Genomic DNA, 19,195 nt, shown 5'->3' with positions numbered 1-19,195 from the left:
CCGCCCCGCCCCGCCCCGTCCCGCCCCTCCTCGCCCCGCCCCGCCCCGCCCCGCCCCTCGTCCCGCCCCTCCTCGTCCCGTCCCTCCCCGCCCCGCCCGGCCTTGCCTCGCTTCGCTTCGGTTAGATGCTCTCGGCGCTCCATAGGCTCCCTGAGGGGCGCGCGCGCACGCACGGACGTCCATCACGCACGGACGTCCATCACGCACGCACATCCAGCACGCACGCACGTCCAGCACGCACGCACGTCCGGCACTTCCGGCCGCGGCGGCCTCAGCGCCGGCCAGAGGGGACCAGACCGCTGGCCCCCGGGAGCGGCATGCAGCGCTGAGGAGCGGCGGCCCAGCATCGCGGAGCCATGAACCTCCTGCCGTGTAACCCTCACGGCAACGGGCTGCTCTACGCCGGTTTCAACCAGGACCACGGTGAGGAAGCGCGAGGCGCGGCCCAGTCGCCCTGCCTGCCCGGGCCTTCCCGCAGCCCGGGGTCCCCGACTCTCCGGCCTCTCCCGGGCGCCCCTTTCCGGCCAGTCTTTCCCACACGGGACCCCAGCCCCGCCCGAGCTCCCCTCCGAAGCCCCCGGCTCCGGCCCTCGCCGCCGCTCCTCGCAGCCTCAGCCGGGGTCCGGACCAGGCCCGAACCGGCTCCCACCCTCCCGGCCTTTCGTCCCCCGCTCACCCTCGGGTTGTGGCCACTCCCAGCCGGCGGTCCCGGGCCGAGGTCGAGGTTGGTGGGAGACGGCGCAGAACCCCGGCCTCCTGCGCGGCCGCCCCTCCCCGCGCGCCACGCCCACTCGGGTCCCCGGCTCCCTGCGGGCTCCTCGGTTATCGGGATTTTCCGCACAGCGTGATTGACGCGCCGCCCGCAACCCCGTTTTGCCCCCTGCTCCTTTCAGGGTCTTTAGCAGGTAGCCCGTGGCTGAGCTGAAGCCACTTGGGTTCACTGGAGCCGCGGAGTCGGCGCCCGCGACGCCTCTGGTGGCGAGTGGCGCGGGTGGGGTGCGGGTCCCACCTCTCCCGTCGGTTTCAGTCGGAAACTGTCACTCTCCCCACCCCCACTCCCCGGGATTTTTCCTCGTGTTTGGTGGAAGAAAATGACTTAAGGGAGGCCCGAGGGAAATCTTACTTCTTTGCCCATGTCGGAATCCAGGTGTAAGCACTGGATGATTTAAAGCGCCCAGGGAAGGTGACCTCCTTCCCCGCAGGTGCTTCAGAGCGGCGCGGCCCGATTCCCGCGGGAGGCGGGCGGGACCTGGATTCGGATCGTTGCCTCCCCACCTCCCATTTGAAGGGCGCACTTCCCAAAGGTCATGATGGGGAAGAAAAGGAATGACCGTTATTCCGAGACAGACTTTTGCGAGGCTTTACGTGTTGGTTTTGGAAGTTTTGTCTTTGAAGAGAATCCAAGCAGGTGCTGTATGATCCCGTATTTGTGAAGACAGTTTTATTTATTTATTTATTTATTTTATTTTGAGGCGGAGTCTAACTCTGTCGCCCAGGCTGGTGCGGTCTGGACTCACTGCAGCCTCCTCCCGGGTTCAAGCGATTCTCCTGCCTCAGGCTCCGGATTAGCTGGGATTACAGGCACCCACCACCACGCCCGGCTAATTTTTGTATTTTTAGTAGAGACGGGGTTTCACCATGTTGGCCCAGCTCGTCTCAATCCCCGGACCTCAGGTGATCCACCCGCCTCGGCCTCCCAAAGTGCTGGGATGACAGGCGTGAGCCACCGCACCCGGCTGGATTACACGTACTTAGAAGAACTCCCTCAGTGATTCTGATGCCCTGGGGCCAATCAGGCTTCTTGGGTGCTGCCAGCTTCCCCAGGGTTGTGTGCTGGGGTTTCTCTGGGAAGAAAGTTTTTGCTGAGATGGCAAGGGAGATGTCCAGCTTCCTCAGAGAGTGGTTTCCAACCGTCTGGTGTTTGTAATGCCTTCTTTTTACTGAAGTGTGCTATACCTGTAGAAGGGTGGATAGATCATAAGTGTTCAGGTGATGAATTTTCCAAACTGAACACACCTGTCACTAACAATTAAGAAATTGAATATGCCTGGTCACCCTACCTGACTTGTGACGTCATAGATTAGTTTTGCCTACTTCTGTACTTTATTTTTGTACTTTCTTTTGTTTCTAGCTTTTTTGTTTTTTTTTTTTTTGAGACGGAATTTCACTCTTGTTGCCTAGGCTGGGGTGCAATGGCTCGATCTAGGCTCACCGCAAACTCCGCCTCCCAGGTTCAAGCAATTCTCCTGCCTCAGCCTCCCAAGTAGCTAGGATTACAGACATGCACCACCACGCCTGGCTAATTTTGTGTTTTTAGTAGAGATGGGGTTTCTCCATGTTGAGGCTGGTCTCGGAACTCCTGACCTCAGGTGATCCGCCTGCCTCAGCCTCCCGAAGTGCTGGGATTACTGGCATGAGCCACCGTGCCCGGCCGTTTGTAGCTTTCTTACTCAACATCATGTTTGTGTTTTTTTTTTCTTCTGTATTGTTGAGTATAGTTGCAGATCTTTTTTTTTTCTTTTCCGAGACAGAGTCTTGTTCCCACCCAGACTGGAGTGCTGTGGCGTGATCTCGGCTCACTGCGACCTCCACCTTCTGGGTTCAAGCGATTCTCCTGCCTCAGGCTCCCAAGTAGCTGGGATTACAGGCGCCCACCACTGTTCCCAGCTAATTTTTGTATTTTGAGTAGAGATGGGGTTTTACTGTGTTAGCCAGGCTGGTCACAAACTCCTGACCCCGTGATCCGCCCACCTCGGCCGCCGAAAGTGCTGGGATTACAGATGTGAGCCACCATGCCCAGCCAGATCATTCTTGATGTACAGTATTCCTTTGTGCAGACATATAACAATTCGTATATCCGTTCTCCCATGGTTGGGCATTTGGGTACTTTCCAGTTTTTGGCTATCATAAGCATAATGTGAATAGTAAGAATAATGATTATTCTAGAACATGTCTTTCAGAGAGCATATGTTCACATTTCCGCAAGGCATGTCCTCCTATATATCTAGGAGTAGAATTGACGGTATAGTAGATAGTACAAATAGTTTTCCAAAGTGGTTGTACCACTTTGCCCTCAAATGGCAGGTCTGAGAGTTGCCAAGGCTCTACACCCAGCTCACATTTGGTGTTTTCTCTTATTTTTGGTCATTTTGGTGGCTGTGTAAATCTCTCTGTGTTGTTTATTTGCATTTTCCTGACTTTGTGTTTCTTGACCATTTGGATATCCTCTTGTGACATGTCTAAGTCTTTTGCCCATTTTTCTATTGAGGACTTTGCCTTTTTCCTGTGGATTTCTAGGAGGTAGTTTGGGTATTTTTATTTTTTTTGAGACAGAGTCTTGCTGTGTTGCCCAGGTTGGAGTGCAATGGTGTGATCTCAGCTCACTGCAACCTCCCCCTCCCAGGTTCAAGCGATTCTCCTGTCTCAGCCTCCCGAGTAGCTGGGATTACAGGCGCCCACCACCAAGACTGGCTAATTTTTTGGTATTTTTAGTAGAGATGGGGTTTCATCATGTTGATCAGGCTGGTCTCGAACTCCTGACCTCAGGTGATCCACCTGCCTTGGCCTCCCAAAGTGCTGGGATTACAGGCACATGCCACCATGCCTGGCTGATTTTTGTATTTTTAGTGGGTTTCACCATGTTGGCCAGGGTGGTCTCGAACTCCTGACCTCAGGTGATCTGCCCACCTCGGCCTCCCAAAGTGCTGGGATTACAGGCGTGAGCCGCCATGCCCGGCCTGTTTTGTTTTGTTTTGTTTTTTTGAGCTGGGATTGCAGGCGTGAGCTGCTGCGCCTGGCCTCGAATGGGAATTTTAAGAGGCCTTTGCATTGGTGTTTCACACTACTTGTGCAGTCATTTTAAGGAACCAGACTTCACAACATTTCATGTGAAAAATAATTGGGGGGTTTGTTCTTTTCTCTTTCCAGCCACGGCTTCATAGAGCCAACAGTTAGACATGGCATTTAAGGAGATGGATGTAGTCCTTGGGTCATACACAAGCATTAACACACTATCATCTTCGCACTTAAGTGCTTTGTTCAGTTTCTAACAGTGCCGTTCATTTGGACCATTGTGGCTTGTGTGGCTTGTGTGGCTGGTGTGTGGCTTGGAGACAGTGACCAAGATGAGTGACCTGGGTAACTCATTGAGACTCTCACAGGGTTTTAAGGAGTGAGGATGATTTATAGGTGGGAGCAGAGTCACGGGAGACCACCCTGTAAATGGGAAAGAGCATCCTTGCCTCACCTTCCCGGTTCCTGGATATAGGACTGCCTCTTGTCTCCCAGCACCCTGCCCTTCCCCTCACCCGGTGTCCACAGTGGGCGGGATTGCCTGCTTGGTGGCTTTCCTCTAGAGGTTTCCTTTGCGCTTGTCACTCATTGCCCTCCAAGCCTGGGCCACAGGGATGCCACAGAAGGACGCTGCAGTGGGGAAGCTGCGTGAGCAACTCCAAGACTCCTTTGCTAAAGGACAAACAAAATGTCCCTCATGAATGTGCTTGTCACTTGGTAGCATTTCTACAAGGAAAGGAGTTGTGACTTAGCACCTGTGGTGCCTGTGTGGTTTCAGCATCTGCAGGAGTTCTTAGTAGTTGCCGTTTCTCCAGACCTCTTACTTTTACTCACTGCAGGCCTGGGGATTAATGTCTCTCTTACACTTCTGCTTTAGGATGCTTTGCGTGTGGGATGGAAAATGGATTCCGAGTCTATAACACTGACCCACTGAAAGAAAAAGAGAAACAAGGTAAGAATTAACGGACATTTCCTGGTTTCTCCCCTTTCCAACCCTCAGAGTCTAAATTTAACCTTGCAGGTGGAGCAGGGAGGGGATGGCTGTTTCCGAGAAGTGAGTAGGGTTCATGGCCCCTCGTCAACTTGGAGGGAGCTGTCTCCTTTCTTCTGTTGAGCTTCTACAGGTGCTGAGGGATCCAGGAGTGTGCTGAGCAGGTTTGTTCACTGGCCTGATTTCTCTAGTGAATTCTACATCAGCGTGAGCTTCTCGTGCCTTTTCCCTGTCACATCAGGGATTTTTGGCAGCAGAAACCTTTTTTTTTTTTTTTTTTTTTTTTTTTGAGACGGAGTCTCACTCTGTTGCCCAGGCTGGAGTGCAGTGGCAGGATCTCAGCTCACTGCAAGCTCCGCCTCCCAGGTTTACGCCATTCTCCTGCCTCAACCTCCCGTGTAGCTGGGACTACAGGCGCCCGCCACCACGCCCGGCTAGTTTTTTGTATTTTTTAGTAGAGACGGGGTTTCACCGTGTTAGCCAGGATGGTCTCGATCTCCTGACCTCATGATCTGCCCGTCTTGGCCTCCCAAAGTGCTGAGATTACAGGCTTGAGCCACCGCGCCTGGCCACAGAAACCTTTTTTCAAATAAAATCTCACCTGTAACCCTGGGATGTAAAACAGTAAGTGGTGCTTTATGTCTGGGAGCTTATTTTGTAAGTCAGGGTGCATTTCCTCAGGCTGCATCCACGCTGTGTACATTTGAGTCCTGGTTATGCCCTTTACCAGGTTGCTGTGCGACCTTGGGCAAATTTCTCAGCCTCCTTGGGCCTCTTTCCCCACCCCCCCCTTTCTGAGACAGAGTCTCACTGTGTTGCCCAGGCTGGAGTGCAGTGGCATGATCTCGACTCATTGCAACCTCTGCTTCCCGGGTTCAAGCGATTTTCCTGTCTCAGGCACCCGCCACCACGCCTGGCTAATTTTTGTATTTTTAGTAGAGATAGGATTTCCCCATGTTGGCCAGGCTGGTCTTAAACTGCTGACCTCATGATCTGTGCACTTTGGCCTCCCAGAGTGCTGGGATAACGGGTGTGAGCCTCTGCGCCCGGCCACCTCACTTTCTTTATATGTGAAATAAGGTTGATAAGCTGGGCGCAGTGGCTCAAGCCTGTAATCCCAGCACTTTGGGAGGCCGAGACGGGCGGATCACGAGGTCAGGAGATCGAGACCATCCTGGCTAACACGGTGAAACCCCGTCTCTACTAAAAATAATACAAAAAACTAGCCGGGCGAGGTGGCGGGCGCCTGTAGTCCCAGCTACTCGGGAGGCTGAGGCAGGAGAATGGCGGGAACCCGGGAGGCGAAGCTTGCAGTGAGCCGAGATCCGGCCACTGCACTCCAGCCTGGGCGACAGAGCGAGACTCCGTCTCAAAAAAATAAATAAATAAATAAATAAATGAAATAAGGTTGATCACAATGACTGCCTCATGGAGCTATTGTGAAAATGAATCGGAGTGCGTCAGACACACAGATCTATGCCTGCACACACGTTAGGTGCTGTGGAGTGTGTGATGCCACCATCATCATCAGGAGTAGCACCCGCATTACTCTCAGAGGAAGTCAGTGGAATTAGCGAGTGTTACAGGTGAAGTTGGTGGCTTTTCATGCGTCTAATTTATAGTTATTTTGTTTCATTTGGAACAGTAAATTGGGACAGTTCTGCTTTATGCAGATAAGTAGTTGCAGAACATTTTAAAACAGCTTGACTTGCAAATCTCAGGATACTTTTTACTAAATTGACCCAGAAGCTTACAGAAAAGTTGCAGGCATTGGTGTCCAAGTTGAATCATTAGCAGCTGTGTGGGAAAAACCCCAACCATGTTTCCTCTCCGCTCTTAACACCACGACAGTTGTCAGCACAGAAGAAGACTTCTGTGATTGAATGTGGGGGATTTTTCCCCACACACCGTGCAGTGGACACCAGCTGGGCGTCCTTTCAGTTCTGACGCTATCTACCTAGAGATAGAGTGAGATCCCACAGGTCGAGGGCTCCGTCCCCAAGACTGCCCCAGCCCCACTGTTCTTGAGTCTGGGCCTTCTAACCTTCAGACAGAAACACTGCTGCTGATCTAATGGGCAGAGCTCAGCGGGGACGCTTGTTTGCCTGCTGCTCGCTTCCTGCTTGTGCAGCCTGGTTCCTGATGGGCCGTGGACCACTACTGCCCCGGGGTTGTGGACCCACTGTAAAGGATATTGCCAGGAATACAGATGAGGGCAAGTGCAGGACAAGGTGCGGGGGGACGGGCCGTGGAGTTTCCAAGCCCTCCCTGGACAGCCGCCTCTCAGGACCTTCCATGTGCTCAGCTGACCTCTTAGATTTTTATGTTTTTTATGTTTTTATTTCAAAATTCATTTTTCTTTGACTTTTTTCTCTTTTTTTCCACATGTGTTACAAAAAATGCCTTTTGGAGATATATATATATGTATATATATGTATTTTTCTTTTTTCTTTTTTTTTTTTTTGACGTCTTGCTCTGTCGCCCAGGCTGGAGTGCAGTGGTGCGATCTCGGCTCACTGCAAACTCCGCCTCCCGGGTTCAGGCCTTTCTCCTGCCTCAGCCTCCTTGGTAGCTGGGAATACAGGCGCCCGCCACCACACTTGGCTATTTTTTTTGTATTTTTGGTAGAGATGGGGTTTCACTGTGTTAGCCAGAATGGTCTTGATCTCCTGACCTTGTGATCCACCCACGTCGGCCTCCCAAAGTGCTGGGATTACAGGCGTGAGCCACCGCACCCCGGCCACCTCTTGGATTATTATTATTATTACTATTTTTTTTTTTTTGAGACGGAGTCTCACTCTGTCGCCCAGGCTGGAGTGTAGTGGTGTGATCTTAGCTCACTGAAAGCTCCGCCTTCCGGGTTCACGCCATCCTCCTGCCTCAGCCTCCCCAGTAGCTGAGACTACAGGCGCCCGCCACCTCGCCCAGCTAGTTTTTTGTATTTTTTAGTGGAGACGGGGTTTCACCGGGTTAGCCAGCATGGTCTCAATCTCCTGGCCTCGTGATCCGCCCGTCTTGGCCTCCCAAAGTGATGGGATTACAGGCTACCTCTTAGATTTTTAAGGAAGCTTCATAGTATCTGCATTCCTTCTCCCAGTGTGTAGGGTGGGACCCTCTCTACGGAGGGTCTTCAGACCTGCAATCAGGTGGAGAAGATTTGAGTTCTGCCTTTGCAGGTGAAAGGAGGGCAGGAGAGAGATTCTCATTCCTGAGGCCTAACACACCCAACATTATAACAAAAGACTGTAGCAGGTCTGGGTGTTAGGAGCCAGGAACCGCTGGTGAAAGCCTGTCTGTGTCTCATAACACCACAACAGCGTATTAGCAACTGCTTCCTAATTAATGAAGTGTTTACAGTAAATTCAACATTTCTTATAAAAATGAGTGTGACGGCCCATACGGTGACTCATGCCTGTAATCCCAGCACTTTGGGAGGCTGAGGTGGCCAGATTGCCTGAGCTCAGGAGTTCGAGACCAGCCTGGGGAACACAGTGAAGCCCCGTCTCTACTGCAAATACAAAAAGTTAGCCAGGCGTGGTGATGTGTGCCTGTAATCCAAATTACTGGGGAGGTTGAGGCACGAGAATCACTTAAACCCGGGAGGTCGAGATTGCTGTGAGCCGAGATTGCGCCACTGCACTCCATCCTGGGCAACAGAGCGAGACTCTGTCTCCAAAAAAAAAAAAGTTAGACAAGAAACATCTAAACATTCTAAATTCCAGAAAAGTATACCATTGTCGTGGTTTAGTGTATCACACACATACGCGGTCCTGTGCGTCTGCTGGCTCGGCCGTGTCTGGGGCAGGCTGTCCCTGAGCTTAGCATGCAGTCAGTTCTCACACGTGCGTGTGTGGTGTGCTCCCGTTTCCAGATTATGTGAGTAGATAGGCCCTAATGTGAAATGGATACAGTAGGGCCACACTGTCTTTTTGATGGCGCATTTAAACAGTTTGTCTCTGCACTTAGACTCATCTGCTGCTCTGCGTCTGGCAGCTTACAGTTTAACAGTGGAGAGCAGGCCAGGCGCAGTGGCTCATGCCTCTAATCCCAGCACTCTGGGAGGCTGAGGTGGGCAGATCACGAGGTCAGGAGATTGAGACCATCCTGGCCCATATGGTGAAACCCCGTCTCTACCGAAAATAGAAAAATTAGCTGGGTGTGGTGGTGCGTGCCTGTAATCCCAGCTACTCGGGAGGCTGAGGCAGGAGAATTATTGAACCAGGGAGTCGGAGGTTGCAGTGAGCCAAGATCTTGCCACTGCACTGCAGCCGGGTGACAGAGCGAGACTCCGCCTCAAAAAAAAAAAAACACACACACACACACAAATCCCAGTGAAGAGCAGCAGCAGACTTGCCCTTGTTCCTTTTTAATTGTAGTAGTTTGCTTTCCTGAGTGGTGGGGAAGGAAGCCTGCGTTGCAGTGTGTCCTGGATCTGGGCTTGTGACATGGTTCTCTGCAGTGTGACTGTGGCATTGAATAAGGAGCCTGTGGCCTCTGAGCAGGACGCCTCTTCCAGATACGCCTTCTGCCACTTGGCAGGAACAGGAAGCTGGTAGTTGAGGGAAGCCGCCTTGGGGATCCCCGCTCCTTCAGTCTTGGGGGGCAGCGTTCTCCCACCCTGCTCCACGACATAGGTCCTGCATCCATAGTACACCCAGGTTTGTTCTTTCCAGAGATGGGCTGGCTGTTCTACTCTAGGAGGCCCCTGGACCCCAGGGAAGCGGCCCAGAGTGGGGAATGCAGCCTGTCACGGTCCTCATAGTGGTGCTGTGAGATCACAGCTCAGGACTCGGATTCAGACATACCACACAAAATGGCCGAGAGTCTGCTGCCAAAAACGTTCACTGGTCATGGGAACAAGTAGCAATGTTTCAAGAACGATACTTGAAGTATCCAGTGGTTGTAGAAATATAAGAGTGTGTGGAGAAAGTCAGCTCCACTCATCACTTAAAAACACAGCTCTCCCATATTACAAAGCTGAATAGAACCTGTGTAACTTGGGCCTAGCCCAGCCAGTGAGCTTGCTGGGTCTGCAGGGTGGACAGAGGTGTTCCCAGGCATTCCGCTGTCTTCAGTGCTGCCTGATGATGCCAGTATTCAGACACCCCTTTCCCCATTGTCTTTGATTAGTTTCTTGTCTTTTGCAACAGGCTCTGTTGGGAGAGTCTGGGCCTGTGGAGGTGTGATGTAATTACATATTTTGGTTTTCATCCTGGCTGGTAACTCCCACAGCCCTGGTTAGTCTTTTTGTTTCAATATTGGCCCTCAGGGGAGGCCTCTGACCTCCTTCTACCCCTGTTCACCCTAACGTGTCCTGTCTCCCCACCGCCACCCCACCTTTCTCTTTTCTTTTCTTTTTTTTCTTCTTTTCTTTCTTTTCTCTCTCTCTTTTTCTTTCTTTTCTTTCTTTTTCTTCCTTTCTTTCCTTTCCTTTCCTTTCCTTTCCCTCCCTCCCTTCCTTCCTTCCTTCCTTCCTTCCTTCCTTCCTTCCTTCTTTCCTTTCCTTTCCTTTCCTTTCCTTCCTTCCTTCCTTCCTTCCTTTCTTTCCTTTCTTTCCTTTTTTTCTTTCACAGAATCTCTCCCAAGCTGGAGTGCAGTGGCTCCATCTTGGCTCACTGCAACCTCCACCTCATGGGTTCAAGTGATTCTCGTGCCTCAGCCTTCCAAGTAGCTGGGATGACGGGTGCCTGCCACCACACCTGGCTAGGTTGTTTTGTTTGTTTTGTATTTTTAGTAGAGACGGGGTTTCCCTACGTTAGCCAGGCTGGTCTTGAACTCCTGACTTGAAGTTATTTGCCTGCCTCAGCCTCCCAGAATGCTGGGATTACAGGCATTAACCACCACGCCCCCACCCTTTCTAACTGTGGGTCTTAAGACCCTCCCCAGAGAAGGCCGCGCACCCTCTGCCCCTGGGGAAGGAATGCTGATGTCACAAAGCTTCCATAAAATCTCAGGGAGACACAGGGTTCAGCATGCTTCGTGGAAGCTCAGCGTCCTTCCCCGAATACCTTGCCCTGTGCATCTGTTCATTGGTGTCCTTTGTAATGTTCTTTGTGATAAACTGGTAAACATGAGGAAGTGTTTCCCTGAGTTCAGTAAGCTGTGTCAGCAAATTGAACCCAAAGAAGGGGTCACGGGAACCCCAACTTGAAGCTAGTCAGAAGTTTTGAAGGTTCTGACTTGCGACTGGTGTGTGGTGCTGACAGTCTTGCGGACTGAGCCCTCAACCTGGAGGATCTGATACGTCTCCAGGTAGATGCTGTCAACTGAGTTAGAGGATACCCAGCTGGGGTTTGCTGTGTGGTTTCTGCTTTGGTCACAGAAGTCTTCTGTGTTGTTAACTGTGTGAGAGCAGAGAGAGACCATGATTAGAGGAGAGAGTTTTTCTCCACTACAAGGACTGGGGTGTACCTCAAGTTTTCCTCAGCTGATGTTTAGTAGGAGCCTGTTTTGTGTCCTACGCAACCTATTGCTGCAATTTTAGTTGCTGTTACAGAGAAGTCCAGCAGCTAGGGACCCTTAGAGACGCAGACGCTGACATCCTAGGCAGACTTGGGCATTTCTTCTTTTTGTTGGATATAGAACGTTCCAGGAGTAAATGCTCGGTGCTGCAAAGTAAAACCAGCGGTCAGGCAAAAGTTTAATTATCTCAGCAAGGCAATTTACTTCTGCAGAAGGGTGCCACTTGCATCAGTCAAGATGGCAAGAGCACAGAGAACAAAGGAGACCGGAGGTTTTTATCCTGAGCGCAGTCCCTATCTCTGCGTCACTCCCCCCATGGGCTGGGGTCGGACTGCACAGTCTGAGCTGACCCGATTGGCTACTTGCACATGTTTTTCTAAATATGGAAGGGGAGGGGTGTGAGGTACAGAAGTGGAGCGTGTGAGACGTGCAGTTTCGGGGGGCAGTGGATACAGGAAACCGAGGGAACAGGTGTGAGTTGTTGATTAGAGCTGAGGGGAAGCAGGTAGGCTGTTTACAGTAACTGGGGGCAAGGAAGAACAAGAAAGTTGAGTTTGAGAACAAAGGGTAAGGAAGTTAACAGGCTAAATGAACCCTTTGAAGAGAAACTCAGAAAGATTTATTGTATCTTACATTTTTCTGTAACAAGGACTGTCCTTTGTAATATTTTAGTACCAGCCCTTGGGGTCTGGAACATAGGAGGCTCTGAATGTAACCCTGGTCTTTCTGTGGGGAGACCCTCTCTCCCTCTTCAGCTGCAGGAGGTGGGGATCAGGTGCTATGGGAGAATCTCTTTGGCAGGGGTTTAAAAGGCCTCTCTAACTCCTGAAGTTGGGCTCTTACCTCTGATTACTTTTCTTTCCAGGAAAGGCCTTAACTCTCCTCCTCTGCCTCTTCTCTTGATTCTGAAAAATCTGTTGTTCTTTTTTTTTTCTTTCCATGGTTAAAACTCAGAGACTGCATAGCTAACTGTGCTGGTGACTTGGTGACTGACTGTTTGTCTTAATCCTTTTTTTTTTTTTTTGAGACGGAGTCTCGCTCTCTGTCGCCCAGGCTGGAGTGCAGTGGCCGGATCTCCGCTCACCGCAGCCTCCGCCTCCCAGGTTCAAGCGATTCTCCTGCCCCAACTTGCTGAGTAGCTGGGATTAGACATGCATGAACAGGCCTGAGCCACCACACCTGGCCTTTTTATTGTTTTTTAATTGAGGCAGCGTTTCACTGTTGTCCAGGGTGATCTTAAACTCCTGGCCTCAAGTCATTGTCCTGCCTTGGCCTCCTAGAGTGCTGGGATGATAGGTGTGAGTGAGCTGCTGCGCCCAATCTCTCTTTCATTTGTTGAGGACCTGCCGTACTTTTTTCCAGAGCAGCTGCATCAGACAGTGCGTGAGAGTTCCCATAGCTTCCTGTCTTGGCCAGTACTTGTTATTTCCTGGGTTGAAAAATAATATTAGCCATCCTCTGCAGTGAGCCCTGTTCCCATCACTGCACTTGCCTGGGCAACCTTGTCTCAACAAAAGAAAAACATTAGTCATCCTGATGGGTGTGAGGTGGTGGCATCTCACTGCGGTTTTGATTTGGATGTCTCTGATGCCTAATTATGCTGAACATCTTTTCTTGTACTTGTTGCCATTTGTAAATGATCTTTGGAGAAATACTATTCACATCCTTTGCCAATTTTAAAATCAGGTTATTGATTTTTTTATTGTTTAGTTGGAAAAGTCCTTCATGTAGTCTGGATATTACCCACTTATCAGATGTGTGGTTTGCAAATACGCTGTGCCATTCCATAGACTGTGTTTTCATTCTGTTGATTGTGTCCTTTGGTGCACACAAGTTTGATGTCCCAAAAGCACATTGTCTGTGCTGTTGTTTTTTTTTTTTTTTTTGAGATGGAGTCTCCCTCCTTTGCCCAGGCTGGAGTGCAGTGATGTGATCTCTGCTCACTGCAACCTCCGCCTCCCGAGCTCAAGCGATTTTCCTGCCTCAGCCTCCTATGTAGCTGGGATTACAGGCACCCACCACCACAGCTGGCTAATTTTTGTATTTTTAGTAGAGACGGGGTTTCACTATGTTACCCAGGCTAGTCTTGAACTCCTGACCTCGTGATCTGCCCACCTTGGCCTCCCAAAGTGCTGGGATTACAGGCATGAGCCACTGCTGCCAGCCAATTTTTTAATTTTTATTTTTGGTAGAGAAGGGATCTCCTTATGTTGCCCAGGATGACCTTGAACTCTTGGGCTCAAACAGTCCTCCCACCTCTGCCTGCCAAAGTGCTGGGATTACAGGCGTGAGCCACTGTGCCCAACTGCCTTGAATTCTAAATATCTCAAAGATCAAGCTGAGGCACTTTTGAGTCATTTTGTGCAGCTGTGACTGGAGAGGTAGCTTACGCTCATGGTCATTGCAGACAGAAGTGGGTGGACAGTCCTGAGTTATGTGAACCATACAGAACGTGGGAGTTTCTCGTCAGTGTGCCCGTTGCTTCCCTCAGCATTGGTCATCCTTTTGTCATGGAAGACCTCTGAAAATTTGTGGACATTTTCCTCTTACATAATTCATGAACAGTTTGGAGCATTTCAGACTTTGGTGGCTCACACCTATAATCCCAGCATTTTGGGAGGCTAAGATGGCAGGATTGTTTGAGACCAGGAGTTCAAGACCAGCCTGGGCAATACAGTATGACCTCGCTTCTACAAAATTTTTCTGAAAAAATTAACCAGGCACGGTGATGTGTGCCTGTAGCCCCAGCTACTCAGGAGCCTGAGGCAGGAGAAGTCCTTGAGCCCAGGAGTTTGAGGCTGTAGTGAGCTATGATCACTTCACTGCATTCCAGCCTGAGCAACACAGCAAGACCCTGTTTCTTTAAAAAAAAAAAAAAAAAAAAAAAGAAAGAAAGAAAGAAATGATAAAAATCACTCAGCTTTTGCATTAAAGTTTTTTTTCTTTTTTTTTTTTGAGATGGAGTCTCTGTCACCAAGCTGGAGTGCAGTGGTGTGATCTCAGCTCACGGCACCCTCAGCCTCCTGGGTTCAGGTGATTCTCCTGCCTCAGCCTCCTGAGTAGCTGGGACTACAGGTGCCTGCCACCATGCCCAGCTAATTTTTGTGTTTTTAGTAAAGACAGTGTTTCACCATGTTGGCCCGGATGGTCTCTTTCTTGACCAGGCTGAGCTGCCTGCTCAGCCTTCCAAGCATTAAAGCCTTTAGCGTGCTTTCTTGGAGTTTGCGGGTTTAGGATGCTTTCTTGGAGTTTGCGGGTTTAGGATGCTTTCTTGGAGTTTACAGGTTTAGGATGCTTTCTTGGAGTTTGTGGGTTTAGGATGCTTTCTTGGAGTTTACAGGTTTTGCCATCTCTTGAAATATGGATTCAAGTATTTCACACATTTTTCTGAGTTAGCTTCCTGGGGTGTTGTGTGCTCAGCCTTTATGAAACAGTGAACATGATGACAGTAAGCTGAGAGAAGTTGGAAACCTAGCACTATTTTTTTAGCCGGTCACCTTTCTCATTTCTGATGATAGTTAGATATAAATTGCTGATTAAAAATGAGTTCTGTAGGCTAGGCATGGTGGCTCATGTCTGTAATCCCAGCACTTTGGGAGGCCAAGGCAGGTGGATCACTTGAGGTCAGGAGTTTGAGATCAGCCTGGCCAACATGGTGAAACCCCATCTCTACTAAAAATACAAAAATTAGCTGGGCATGGTGGTGCATGCCTATAGTTCCAGCTACCTGGGGAGGCTGAGGCAGGAGAGTGGGTTGAACCCAGGAGGTGGAGGTTGCAGTGAGCTGAGATTGTGCCACCACATTCTAGCCTGGGTGACAGAGCAAGACTCCATCTCAAAAAAAAAAAAGTCCTGTATTCCCAGCTTACTTGGGAGGCTGAGGCAGGAGGATCATGTGAGCCCAGGAGTTGAAGGCTGCAGTGAGCTGTGATTGTACCTGTGAAGAGCTACTGCACTCCAGCCTGGGCAACACAGTGAGATCTTGTCTCTTACAAAAAAAAGAAAATTACTACGTTACCTGTCTTGACTTTCTCTTTTTTTTTTTTTTATTGTAAAATATACATATTAACTTGTAACATTTGTCTTTTTAAAACTATCATTTCAGAATTTCTGGAAGGAGGAGTTGGCCATGTTGAAATGTTATTTCGCTGCAACTATTTAGCTTTAGTTGGTGGTGGAAAAAAGCCGAAATACCCTCCCAACAAAGGTACTGTAATTGTGTATTTAAGAATCATGCCTCATGTATCCCAGTCTTTTTTGAATGTGTTTATGTTTGTGGCCATATGTGATTTTCCCTAGCAGTTCTGTGAAATATCCAGGACTGGTTGCTGGGGAGGAAGCAGGTGGAGAGGGCGCCAGGTCTCTGTTCCCGTAAGGAGCACCTGGAGAGGGCCACCTGCTCCAGTCGTCATAGAGCATGTGCTTTTCTGTCAGTCAGTAACAGGAAACGGGCCGCTGCCCCTTAGGCTGACATCATAAATGTCATGAATTCATTTTAATGCAAGGTAGAAGGACTTTTTTTTCTTTTTTTCTTTTTTTTTTGAGACGGAGTCTTGCTCTGTCGCCCGGGCTGGAGGGCAGTGGCCGGATCTCAGCTCACTGCAAGCTCCGCCTCCCGGGTTTACACCATTCTCCTGCTTCAGCCTCCTGCATAGCTGGGACTGCAGTCGCCCGCCACCTCGCCCGGCTAGTTTTTTTGTATTTTTTAGTAGAGATGGGGTTTCACCGTGTTAGCCAGGATGGTCTCGATCTCCTGACCTCGTGATCCGCCCGTCTCGGCCTCCCAAAGTGCTGGGATTACAGGCTTGAGCCACCACGCCCGGCCAGGATTTTTTTTTTCTTACTGAGAGCCATTGACTTAAAGGAACATTGGTTTCATAGACACGTAGAACAAAAATCCAGTTTGGCTCTGGGTTTCAGGATATTTTTGTTGGGGTGGGAGTACGTGCATGTGAGTGCAGACAGTGTGCCATAAGAGCTCTGGCCCTTTTAAGTAGAGAGAGGAGTAGACAGCTTTCCTGACAGCTGTGTGCCTCGTGCCAGCTTAACCTCGCTATTGGTTGAGGAAAGAGGGCTCGAGGCGAAACATCCAGGAATGGAGGGCAGAACATGGAAGAGGTGGGAGGCAGGAGGCCATAGGTGGGAGGTGGGCTGGGGATGGGAGGCGGGAAGTAGGCTGGGGGCGGGAGGTGGGAGGCAGATCTCTGGGAGGCTCGAATGCCAGGTAACGTGTGGCCCGAAGGAGATGCCGTCAGATCTATGTTTTGGGAAAGTTCTGGTCTGGACGCAGTGCATGAGGTGAGTGAAGAGACACCAGTGGATGGGGCAGGCGTGGGAAGCCCCTGTTGATGGGGAGAGGCAGGAAAAGTGGAGCAAGCATCCTCATCGGAGCCCAGTGCTAGGCGGGAGGAGGCCTGAGAAAAGCGGTCCGGTTCTGGTGACGTTGAAGGCTGCCGGTGGTCTTGGAGGATAGCTGAGTGGGAGCCCAGTGGTGGGTGGAGTGGGGGGGTGGAAGGAGGTGGGGAGGGAAGGAGAGGCTCAGTGAGGGAGGCAGTTCAGAATCAAGACCAGGATGGGGCTGTGGGGGCGCCACATGCCAAGTGGGAAGTGAGCGGGTGAACTAGGATCTGGGTGAGACCACGTACTTAGGAATAGAATAGCCCAGGCCAGATCAGGCACAAAGGGATTGTGTGGAAAGGCAGAAGGTTCTAGATGACTCGTGACAGGCTTTGGGGCCCAGCTCACAGTTCTCAGCAGAGCCCCGTGAACTGCATGAACATGAATGTGCAGAAGAGAGTCCACACTCAGGTGAGGGCTGGCCCTGCCTGATACGTTTATTTTTGTTTTGGAATTAGGAGCAGATAAATGAAATGGGAAGAGATTATTGACAGGAAGAACAGTGGAAGACAGGGGTTGAGGTCTTGGCGTTTGAGTGGTTCTGTAGTCTCACAGGTCCGAGGTTAGTCTGCCAGCTTCAAAGCAGAGTTGAGAGCTAGCCCAGCCCAGAGGGGCAGAGGCCTGTGGCTTGTGGGTCCTCTGGAGGAGCCCACCCAGAAGGGACAGCAGAGGTTCCACAGAGAGAGCGGGGCAGGCTTTGCAGGAGAATGACTTTGCCCTGGCTAATTGGGGATGGGCAGAAATCCTGCTGGTGATTTGGTCTGTGTCTTGTCATGGAGAACTTCATCGACCATTAAGGAGGAAGGGAAGCTTACAGGTGGAAGTCAGGCGGCCTCGAGGGCCGCTTCCCTTGCCTTATGTCTGGCTTTGCTGGGAGACCCCAGGTGCTAACAAGGGAGCCATTTGTATGAGGTAATCTCAGGTCTCATTCTCATTATAAAGTTTCTAAGAGATGAAAAAGACTTAGAATTTCACAGACTTAGAAGAAAGCAGTATTCAGCAGGTTTCTGAGTATATGTACTTTTTGTAGCATCTAAAGATACTTTTTTTTTTTTTTACTAGTAAACTTGATTTTTATTTATTTATTTAGTTTTGAGACAGGGTCTCACTGTATTGCCCAGGCTGGAATGCAGTTGTGTAATCCTGGCTTACTACAGCTTCGACCTCCCCAGGCTCAGGTGATTCTTCTGCCTCAGCCTCCCAAGTAGCTGAGACGACAGGAGCACCCACCACACCTGGCTACTTTTTGTGTTTTTAGTAGAGAGTGTTTCGACATGTTGCCCACGCTGGTCTCAAACTCTGAGCTCCATTGATCCGCCCACCTCTGCCTCCCGAAGTGCTGGGATTGCAGGTGTGAGCCATCATGCCCAGCTGTGTTTTTGGTGTGTTTTTTTTGAGACTGGGTCTTCCTCTGTTGCCCAGATTGGAGTGCAGTGGGGTGATTATAGCTCATTGCAACCTCAGACTCCTGGACTCAACCTGACTAGCTGTGACTAATTTTTAGTAACTTTTTTTTTCAGTGATGGGAGTGTCACTATGTTGCCCAGGCTGGTCCTGAACTCTTGGCCTCAAGGGCTCTCACACCCCAGGCTCCCAAAGCACTGGGATCACAGGCGTGAGCCACTGCACCCATCCCTCCTGTAGTTCTTCAGAAGCACGGTGCTGGTTGGCATTCTCATCCCTAAAGCTTATTGGTACATTAGCCCTTAGAACACAGACTGCTAATTTATCCTAATAGAATGTTGCAATGTTAGCAGGCAAACAAGACAGAAGAAATTTTGAACTTAAAAAGGAGCAGCAGGGGCTGGGTGCGGTGGCTCACACGTGCAATCCTAGCACTTTGGGAAGTTGAGGCGGGTGGATCACGTCAGCCCAGAAGTTCGAGGCCAGCCTGGGCAACATGGTAAAACCCCACCTCTACCAAATAAACAAAACTTAGCTGGGCGTGGTAGTGCATGCCAGCGCCCACTGAGAGAGGAACGGGCGGGGAGGGAGCAGGTGGGCGGCCAGCTACCAAGAAGGGGAGATGCTGTGAGTGGGGAAGGGGCCCGAGGGCAGATCCCCGGCACAGCTCCCGGTCTGAGTTGTACCCCAAGGCCTCCCAGGTGCGGGTGTGTGTCTGAGGCCTGGGGCTGGGCACAGCCGTGCCAGTGGGAAGAGAAACCACCTTAGGTGTCAAGCTGGCATCTTTGCATCCCAGCACCGTGGCCTGTTCATGACTGCATTCATCTGTTCTTTCTGATATTTCAGTAATGATCTGGGATGACTTGAAGAAGAAGACTGTTATTGAAATAGAATTTTCTACAGAAGTCAAGGCAGTCAAGCTGCGGCGAGATAGGTGGGTTTGGTGTCAGTAACTTTTTGAAGTGGAGTTTCACTTTCTCTAGAGATGGCTGAAATACTTTTCTATTTCTGGCAGAAAAATGTTTAGGAAATTATGTATTAAAATGTTGGCCCTGGTTTTTATAACCCAAAGGATATAAGGATTATTTATATTGCTGCAAGAAAGGCAGCGAATTGTATTTGTTTTCGGGGCTCCACTGGAGGTCAGTA

The 19,195-nt window shown here is 50.3% G+C and overlaps 1 protein-coding gene across 2 annotated transcripts in view; it reads left to right on the top strand.

The window, feature by feature from the left end:
* Positions 1-122: 122 nt before the first annotated feature.
* The window catches only part of WDR45B (WD repeat domain 45B), a 31,062-nt gene continuing 11,989 nt past the window's right edge, over positions 123-19,195 (top strand). The window contains exons 1-4 of one of the 2 annotated variants that reach the window (XM_033181717.1): positions 123-423; positions 4,670-4,744; positions 15,351-15,452; positions 18,893-18,980. In XM_033181717.1, coding sequence (XP_033037608.1) covers positions 357-423; positions 4,670-4,744; positions 15,351-15,452; positions 18,893-18,980 — 332 coding nt within the window. In that variant the 5' untranslated portion in view covers positions 123-356. The remainder of the gene's footprint in view (positions 424-4,669; positions 4,745-15,350; positions 15,453-18,892; positions 18,981-19,195) is intronic. The other variant, XM_033181716.1, reaches the window with a different exon arrangement.

This window comes from Trachypithecus francoisi, unplaced genomic scaffold, assembly GCF_009764315.1.
Source record: "Trachypithecus francoisi isolate TF-2019V2 unplaced genomic scaffold, Tfra_2.0 Lachesis_group20, whole genome shotgun sequence".
NCBI classification, from domain to species: domain Eukaryota; kingdom Metazoa; phylum Chordata; class Mammalia; order Primates; family Cercopithecidae; genus Trachypithecus; species Trachypithecus francoisi.
The sequence above is the reverse complement of the archived record's forward strand: the minus strand, read 5'-3'. Positions and strand labels throughout refer to the sequence as shown.